Consider the following 9,572-nt stretch of genomic DNA (forward strand, 5'->3'; position numbering starts at 1 on the left):
GAAGATGCTTACTGGCTTTTGGAAGATTGAGACAAAGTGTTGTTTGATGCAGGGTTGAAAGATGATAAGGGGAAACTAATTCTAATTCTGGACAGAAGTGCAAGTATTATTTGTGTATTAAAATGAAGGCCAATGTTTATTGCTTGGACCGAAGCATCTTACTTCCAGTAATGTAGTCATGGCTGGTTCTCTCCTTGACAGCCTTGGTTTCCCCTGTGTCCTGTCAGCACATCAGTATGTGCTTACAACTGAGGTGGGTGGGTGGGCCATCTGCCTGTCCCCTGTGGCTCCCGCCATGGGCTCAGGGGTTCCCTGTCCTTTAACTTGATGCTGTTGGACCTCTGCTCATGCTGGGTGTAGCAGAATTGTTGTTCCCATGCCAGTGACTCTTTAACGCAAACAAAGCTGCTGTTAAGTGGCTATTAACAGATAGCACTTAAGCACTTAGAGGGATGGGGGGAGCGTTGGCTGCCAAGACCATGTTAACGCCAGCTAATGGGTCTGTCCTTATGCAACTTTGCTTTGTAGCATTCAGAGCGATTTGTAGTATTTTCCGAAGACCGAGTAACACATAAGGTTCCCACTAGCTAGCTAATTCATTGTGTGCTTTTCTGCATATGTCAAGAAAATCTCCCTTTTGTTTTAAAAGGTCCTTCCTGTTGCTTCAGAAGAACTGGAGGGTGAAAGGTAAGAGCGGCTGTACTTCAGCCTACTGAAGTCTGGCCCTCAGACAGAGGTGTAAGTTGCTGTAATTGTACCGCTGCTGACTTTTTGCCCTGTCGTTGACAGCTCCAACCTAAAGAGAGGAGCCTATATTGGGGAAGAGGACTTTATTGGTACTCCGAATAAAATGGCCAGAATAGAAGAACCAAAAAGAGGTATTATTTTCTTCTTTCAGAGACTGAATTATTGGATTATTTGTCCATCACGATAGAGAGATGCATCTGAGGTTAAAGAGTTGTTTTAATTTAATTTATTTTGGAGTATACTTTAGCTTGATCTTTCTGGCTTTGAGTAGTAATAGAAAGAGTTGGTATATTAGGATGTAGGTCAGCTCTGCAAATGTTTTACAATGTCAGAATTTCGGGGGTTTTCTGCTGACTCAGAAGCTGGTTGGCTCTGAACCTGTAAGGAAAGAGACTCAGAGGCGGTGAGCAGTTTACCAATCTCCTTGGTGGACTTGGGGGAAGAAAAATCATCATGTAATCCACTACAAAATACTTTGGAAATCTTCTCCAGGACTTTACGCAATGAATGTCAAGAACCAGTTCTGGGTATAAAACTGTTGCATCTGTCACGGTGCCGGAAAATGGGCTGTTCACTGCTGAGAGACAAACTGAGAGAATATTCTGCTTATTTTTAACTCGTTGTCCACGTTTGCAATTTGATGTGGGATTGGATGTTGTTGTGGAAAGAGGTGAGAGATCCCTTTGGAGATGGTGTACTGGATTACCTGCCTAATGACAGCCGTGTGTGGAAGAACCATGACAAAGCTTAAAGGATTAAAAGAGAAGGATTAAACCTGTGATGTGGCGAAGGTTAAGTCTAGCAAGTCTGACCTTAATGGAGCTGCACTTCCGTAGTCTGGATAAACTAGTAAGGAAGGATGGATTTTAGAAAAGGAAATTAGACTTCTTGGGTTTTGTTGTTGCTGTATGCCATAAAATGAGACCCATGGGTTTCTCTCTCCTTTGACTGGTGTATTGTCCGACCTGTGCTGTAACTGAGGGTGCGTGTGCTGTCTTCACTTTTTAAATCTACAGTCCTTTTTTTAAGCCTGCGTTTACCAGAGGAAATCCATCAAGGTGCTGTGCTGTCCCGAGTTCACCTTGTTCAATTAGATATGTCAGTAATAGTTCTGTGTTGCAGGTGTGTCAAAGCTGTGGCTGATGAACCCTTGTAAACGGCCTGCAATACCTAGTCATTAGAAGATGGATTAAAGACAGCAAAGCTGTTGAAGTCCAGGCTTTCTTGCTCTCATGGCTTATTCCTCAGCCTTAATGCAGTTTTGATGAGGCTGATGTTATACACAAGGACTCCCTGCTAGCTTGAGAACGCTAGGGATGCTTACCTAATTGGGTTTCTTATTCTTTCATTGCCCTCCTAGTAGGAGACTAAGTCTGCGTTGTGTGTCAGCTGGGGTGGTATAAGCGTTACTGAAACATGGCAAGGGGTAGGAAGAGAAATGAGACAGCGCAGGAGGAGCAGAGGACTGTACAAATAAATAATTTAAAAATGAGGAGGTGGCCAGGATTGGCTTCACCTGCTGTGGTGGCATGTGTCAAATGATTTTATTGTGCAAGGTCTTGTGGCAGATGACCTGTGAAATACGGATACCCAAGAGTCTCGAAGCTGTGTTTTTTGCGTTCCACTTTTCTGAGTCTCAAATACAACCTTTTTCTTTCAAGTAATAGAGAAAATAGCAAATAGTGAAAAATTTAAAAGTATTTTGACAATAAAGATGTTGAGCACACAGTATTTCTGTGTGCAAAAAGTATGTTTTGAGCTAACCTAGCTGTGCGTGACTTTTGTGCAGTCTTCCATGTATATTGAATATATGGGTGTGTATATATATCTCTTCATGAGCTCCTCAATGTATATTATTCAGTACCTAGCCATTATCATATACAGATTGTTCTTGAGGAGTAATTATGTAGTAAATTCCTCTCTCCGATTTGCTTTTCAGTGTTGCTGTATGTCCGAAAAGAGTCAGAGGAAGTCTTTGACGCGCTAATGTTAAAGACACCGTCTCTGAAAGGTCTAATGGAAGCGGTAAGTAATATAGCTGTTTAATAGTCCTTGCCACAAGTTTGAGGAAAAATCGAGTGTAGTCCCTTGCTATCCAGTCCTTATACACTGGACAATCAGGAGCTAGACTCTCAATTGCAGCTTATGTCCACATATTCCTGCTCTTCTGGATAAGAAGCGTAACGCAGATTTCCTTTCAATAACACGGCAATTAATGTAAACAATACTTTAATTTATTATTAAAGGACTTCAGGAAGTTTCCCTTTTGAGTGTCTTACTCCACGTTTGTGGGGTCTGGGTGTAAGAAGGTGTTTCTCGACCTTCCTGAAAATCCAGGTGTGTCACGCTTGAATGACTGGAGACCTGAGATAGTTCCAAAATAACAGGCACAGCTGGAGAAAGCACCTTCTAGGCTCCTCTCTAATGCAGGCTCTGCTTTGGCCAAGCTGCAGAAGCAGCTGTGTAGGTCTCTTCTAGCTGCATCAAAAAACAATCAACAGACTCCCACTGTGGGTGTCCCTCATGTCAGAGAGGGCGTTTTAATTAGAAGATGGAGTGAATTCCAGAATGCGTTCAGTGGTTTGGGTTTATTTCAGTCTTTCAAAGCCTTGTTTGGGGGCCCCCCCTCCCCTTTCATAACTTGCTTATGAAGAGAGGTCCGTGCCCCAGCTTCTGAGTGTGCTTGAAGACTTTTATATATCTGTGCACACGGGCGTGAAATTGCTCTCTGGTGCTTGACTTCCAAAGTAGCTTTCTACTACCCCTGCTGCAGTGCTGCAAAGGAAGTACAGAGCTTAACTCTGAGGAATGGTGTAATGTTTGGCACGAGCTCAAAACTGACGTTTCTGGCTGCCTCTTTGTGACTAATGCCTTGTCGAAGCTCAGAGTACAGAGGCTTCGGGGCTGTACAGCCAGCTCCTGCTGTTAGCTTTGGGGCCCAGAGATGGTTCTGTAACCTGAAGTTCCCTCTTCTGGCTGTGGGGCTTTGCCAGCACAGGCAGGCTGGAGACGGAGGCTAATTGCGGGGGAAGTGAAGGCTATGAAGTCCTCTCCTACCTCGTGATCCTGAAGTGAAGTTGCGCCTTTGTTGTTTCACTTCTTAAAGCAAGGAACCAAGAGCTCACAACTGTGTCTTAGAGGAAAACCCCCTGTGCCTTTGCATCCTGAAATGGCATATCAGTTTTGTACTTGCTGTCAGTGTGATAAGAACAATTTGCCAAACTAAACGAGGCTTCAGTTGCTGACCTCATGGCTTTCTGGAGGTTCACACGATGAACTGCCGTGGTTAGTGGCTGTGGTTTCATGCTGAGGTCACCCTCCTAGCTAAGGGGGGCATTCCTGATCAGCTCCTGTCCTTAGCAGCAGGGGTCTTCGCTCTCTTGCGGTTTTTTTTCCTGTGCCAGCTCTGTGATGACTAGCTTTCACCTGATCCATCAGACACTGAATTTAGAAATGGTTTTCTGTATGCTAAGCGAACAGAGAGCCAAGAGAGGATGAGAACCAGGGTGAGGGGTGGGGTTTTTTTCTGCATGGGCTTTTTGTTGTGGGAGCAGGAGGGTGCTTTTTGAGAAGTCAGTGGCCAAGTTTAGAACACGATTAAATGTTTTGCACAGAAGTTGGCAGACTGCAGAAGAAGGGTTCTCACTGGTAGTCTTATGCTGCAGTTCAGGATTTAGTATTGCCTTTATGGGGCAGAGCGGGTGTTTGGATTTGCAGACCTTTTATTGTTCCTTTCTGTAAAATCATAAGTGGAGGGCAGTGCCAGCAGTCTCCTTGCTTCACAAATGCTTTTTTTTCTTCTTTTGTTCTAGATATCTGACAAGTATGACGTTCCTTTTGATAAAATAGGAAAAATCTTCAAAAAATGTAAAAAAGGGTGAGTATGCAACTGTCTGAGAACATGAACTCCTCTTTTCAAACTTGTAGGCAAATCTGCTTTGTAATTCCTCCGTGCACTGTGCAACGCAAATGCAACTTGCGGGTGGGTGGGTGTGGATGCCACATACTAATCCTATTGCAATGTCATTCATAGAAGACCGGAAAGGCACTATAGAAATAGGTAGTCTGACTTCACTAATTTTCTTGTGTGTTTTTTTTTTTCTCTAAAGTCACTTTGGTGTCTTAGCCCCTTCCCCAAAGCCCCTCTGGCTAGCAAAATACATCCCTTAATCACCTTTGGAATGTAGTTTAAAGGCTTGTGTTTTCACAGCAGAATTAACACGCTGGAATAACTGCAAAAGGTTTGAATTGGTGGTAGTTAAACCACTGCTAAGGACAGCTTTGTGTGTGTGTGTATGCGTGTGCATTGCATTCATGTGCGTGTGCGCACCCACAAACACACGAGTATTTCACTGTTGTAGCAAATGAAATGAGTGGCCAGGCGTTGGCTGTTTCTTCCCCACAAGCTCTATAGGGTTTTGTGATGGTTGTTTATAGCTGTCAAACAAACCAGTTCAGAGCCCCAAGGTTGCCCAGGTGTTTGCAGCTTCAGAAGGTTTTCCACCAGTTCTGAGATCTCCCTCCCTTCCTGGCCCGGGAGCCTGAGTTAACCCTTTCATTCAGATCCTAGAAGTGTGGCTGCAAGCCTTGATGGCAGGATTGTGTAAAAACAGCTAGATCTGCAATAGGAAGCCATGCGTCAGAGAGAGGTGAGCAGGGATCTTGCGTTACCGCTGGACAGTCCAGGCTTTCTGAGATTTGAGGGCACCTTTGCTATCTTTGGCATTTAGAAAGGTAACATTTCCCTGACTTATTTTATTTTTCCAGAATTCTGGTCAACATGGACGATAACATTGTGAAACACTATTCTAATGAAGATACCTTCCAGTTGCAGATTGAAGAAGTTGGAGGATCTTACAAGCTCACTCTCACTGAGATCTAAGATCATGGATCCTCTGTGGATTTTAAACAAAGGTCTCAAGTGAACATTTTCCCATAATTTAGGATGTTGGGCAAAACACTAATCACCTTCTCCAGAAGAAAGCCAGGCGTTGACTTGTTCTGGGGAGCAGAGCAGTGTTTTAGCTTAATACATTTGTGTTTCTGTTCTTTCCAAAGAACATTGCAATGCTCATGACCTTATTTGCACTTGAAATGAGCGAGCAAAGATCAGTGATTAAATAGAGAGCATGTATAAAACATTAGTAAATACAGGAGGGGAAACCCCCTGGAAAGGTGGCCTTTTAGAGTGGTGATATCTTATTTATCTATTCAGTATCCATGTTTGAGCCCGTTATCAGCTAATACCGTTTTATTGGACTGTTTTCTGCTAAGTAGAGCTGCAAAACTACTAATTGATACTAGTAGGAATTGCGTGCAGGTTGGAGAAAAGTCTTTATAATGTTTACTCTTGAACAGGGGCAGACTACTGAAATCACTTGTGTCATTTGGGGGGAATGTAAAACTGCCTTGCTTATGAAGAACTCGCCTTAGTAACTGTGTGAACTCTCATCAGATGAAGCTATATTGTATATAAGTGCAATATATTTTTGAAGGTTTGTAAATGTGTACATACAAGTGATATATAATATATATAAAATACGGTGTTCTGTATATACCGTGAATATATGCAATGAAGCCCATCTAAAAGGATGCCATATACAGAGAAAACAGATATTTAATGTAACTATTTAAAAACGGACAAACCCTTAACACGCACCAAAGGTGAGCACACATTTGTACGTTCATAGAAGGCACAAGAGACCTGCTTGTTTAACATGGATCTTCCTACATGGAAGGAAAAAGGTTCCGGCTCTCTCCTAAGCCCTCCTGCACAGCAAGGTGACGGCAATCCTGGCTTCTCTGATAAACTGCCAGTTTGAGCCCCACAAAGTCTGCGCGCTGCTGCCCTGAGAGGTGATTTGGGACAAGTCTGAGGGCTGGGTTCCAAGAGGAGCTGAGCAGATGCAGTTTCCTTGAAGTCTCACTTCTGGGGGTCAGGAAGAAGGTCTCCTGGAGGGTAGGTTGGTTGATTTGTTTGTTTGTTTGTGTTTTTGTAGCAATGTACTTCAGGCTCAGCTGAATGCTGCCCACTACAGCAGCTCAGGCTGGATGGGCTCCTGCGTCAGAGATAGCTTGCAAGGTCCTAGGATGTTGACAGCTGGAAGGGCACAGGCAGGGCTTTTGAGAGAGGAAGGCAGCATCCTGGCTCAGCAGGCCGAGCGTTAGCGCGGACTAAGGGCTGCAATCAGGTTAGGCATTCCTGGTGTGCGTCCATCGCCGGGCACTGACCCATTGCTGAGGTGGGGAGACCAAACAGGGGCAGCTGGTAGCAGGCGTCCTGAGCCTAGCCCCAGCTGGGAGTGCCAGACACCTCCAAAAAATACTGCTCTGCAGTAGATTGTACAGTATTTACTCATCGCATGCATGTGCTTATGAAGGAAAGGCACCCTTTAGTTAGTAGCGAGGAACATTTAAACAGCAGCACCTGGCTCTAACGCGAAACCTGTGTTACAGGGTGAGCAGATGAGTGTGAGTACCAGGTCCAGTGTCACCCGGTGCTTTTGTTAGGGATCTGGATAATGAAAGAGACATTTATAACATTTTCAGACAGCAGAAAGCTGGGAAGAGCTGCAGGTGCATCACCTGGGACATGAAGGTCAATCTGGATAGGCTGGAGAAATAGTCTGGAAAAGTAGGGTATGATTTTACTTAATGGCTAACGATTCTACTTAATGGTTAACAGATCCTAACCGAATGTTGTTCAGCTGTGTCATGTTGCTGTTTGGAAGAGGGAGGTAAATGCCATGTTGAGTTGATAAACAGGAGCATGACCTGTGAGAAATGAGACCCGCCTTTTGCTCTACTTGGCATCGCCGAGGCCTCCGCTGGAGCGCTGTGCCCTGTGCTGAGCCTGGCCTTTCCAGCAGAGCCTGGTCCTATCCCATGTCCCAGAGAGAACAGACTGCCTGGTCCTCCAGGCAGAGCTCGTGGCTTGCGAGGAGGAAGGATTGGATGAGTTGCCTGGTGAAGGGCCGTCTTCAGAAGAGAAGGTTTAGGGGAGCAGCCTCCCAACACATGAAGGTGTTCTCCTGGTCAATCGCAAGTGCAGTGAGAAGTAGTGGGTGTAAATTGCAGAAATTCAGGTTAGGTGTCGAGGTGATTTTTTCCCCAGTGAGAAGAGCAGTTTGCCCAGGGGGGCGGTGGAGTTTGGCGTTGAAGGTCTTTATAGCCAGGCAGGGTGGACATAGCTCTGGACTGTCACAGGTATATTTGATTCTCCTTTGGTGCTGAGACTAGGTGACCACTTGAAGTCCCTCCCCACTATATTTTTTAATGATTTACATGAAATATAGTATTTTGAGATTTGTGTTGGACCAGTCCCGAGCTGGTTCATAGACTGCTCCATTCCCCCCTCCCTCCTCCTCCTCCATTGATGGGCCCCACAGGGGCTTGCCAGCGCTCTGGGCACCGCATGGTCCCCTCTCGCTCTGTGGCTGGAGTCGAGCAAATTCCACGTGGATGCATCTGTGACTGTGGGCAGGTGGATGGAGCCCGTTGGCCTTGAAGCCAAAGGAGAGAGGCCGGCATGGAGCACGGTGCTGAAGAGACTTGGCCAACACGTGTCACCCCGTAGAGGAATCCACCACCTGCAGAGCAGCCACGGGACTCGTACCCAGCCGACCGACCCGCCGCTTGGGCTTCCCTTCACCAGTCACGGGGAATAATGTTACTATGGCAAGGGAATTTTTTTTCTAAACCTGATATATAGAATACGTATATATTTACACATTTTTATTGAAAATGGAAGTTTTATTACAGAAACTCAGTCTAGGGTCAGGGAAGTAGATTTAGAGTCTCTATAGAGGTAGGATTGACATGAACGTTATTTCTTTTTACTGCTTAATGAAGTATGTGAACTAAATCTGACGATTGTTTTCCACTATAAGATATTCTGGGACACGGGTCTTATAACAGTAGCAGCAATGTCATGTATGTTTTATGAAACTGATTTTTTTGGTTTTGCCTGCTGTTTTTTAATTGAAAAATGTATTTTAAACCAAGCTATTAAATTTTATATGTTCATTTCTAACGATGAGTCTTTTATCTAGTAAACGCATCTGCCCTTCCCCCCCCTTTTTTTTTTTTTTTGACAGGGGATCTATAAAACAAAACTTTGGTGACTTGTTTAGTAGTTTCTCCTACTCGCAGAAGGAAATAATCCCAATGCCAGCCCTGCTGTTATTCCCACATGAGTTAGTCCCGTTCTCATTCCCTGCCTGATTTCAGCCAGCCTCATTCATTTTTGAGCGTGGGGAAGCCGTGTAGCGTCGTGTCCGGGAAGGACGCTTTCCTCTGGCAGTAAAACAAAACCGAAAGGCCCTCGGTGAGCTCAGGTGCGCCGTGGGTGATGCGTGAAGGTCTCTGCTGGGGGTCGAACAAAAGCATCGTGGGCACTGCCACCTTGTGCCCCGCTGTTGCTCTGGTGTCTGGAGAGGTGTTCGCCGCCTCCTCTTCGCCGTTAGAAAATGTCTCGACAAGCCTTTGCTCTAGCTGCCTCCCCAGCCCCCGCAGCGGTGGCGGGGTGCTGCCCTGGGGCAGCGTCGGTGCCCACACCCTCCCAATGGCTGGGCTTGCACCAGCGTGTCCGGGGAATAACGTGGGAGGCAGAAGAATTTTGGGCTTAGAAAAATGCGGGTAACTATTTATTTATTCATTTATTTCTAGTTCTGATGCGGGCTGTGCTCGCAGTTTGTGTCCCAGAGGTAGGGTGATGCTGCGGGACGTCGCCCAGCCAGTCCTGGGGTGCCCTGGGTGAGGCCGAGTGTCATCTCCACCCAGCTTGGTGCCCGCTGAAAGGCTGAGCGGAGTTTAGCAAAGCCTGG

The 9,572-nt window shown here is 45.6% G+C and overlaps 1 protein-coding gene across 1 annotated transcript in view; it reads left to right on the top strand.

The window, feature by feature from the left end:
- GRHL1 (grainyhead like transcription factor 1) overlaps positions 1-8,765 on the top strand; it is a 40,223-nt gene extending 31,458 nt beyond the window's left edge. Inside the window, exons 11-15 of the mRNA XM_054195909.1 lie at positions 650-687; positions 790-878; positions 2,687-2,772; positions 4,560-4,624; positions 5,515-8,765. Coding sequence (XP_054051884.1) covers positions 650-687; positions 790-878; positions 2,687-2,772; positions 4,560-4,624; positions 5,515-5,629 — 393 coding nt within the window. The 3' untranslated portion in view covers positions 5,630-8,765. The remainder of the gene's footprint in view (positions 1-649; positions 688-789; positions 879-2,686; positions 2,773-4,559; positions 4,625-5,514) is intronic.
- Positions 8,766-9,572: the final 807 nt, after the last annotated feature.

Source organism: Rissa tridactyla, chromosome 3 (genome assembly GCF_028500815.1).
Source record: "Rissa tridactyla isolate bRisTri1 chromosome 3, bRisTri1.patW.cur.20221130, whole genome shotgun sequence".
Classification (NCBI taxonomy): Eukaryota; Metazoa; Chordata; class Aves; order Charadriiformes; family Laridae; genus Rissa; species Rissa tridactyla.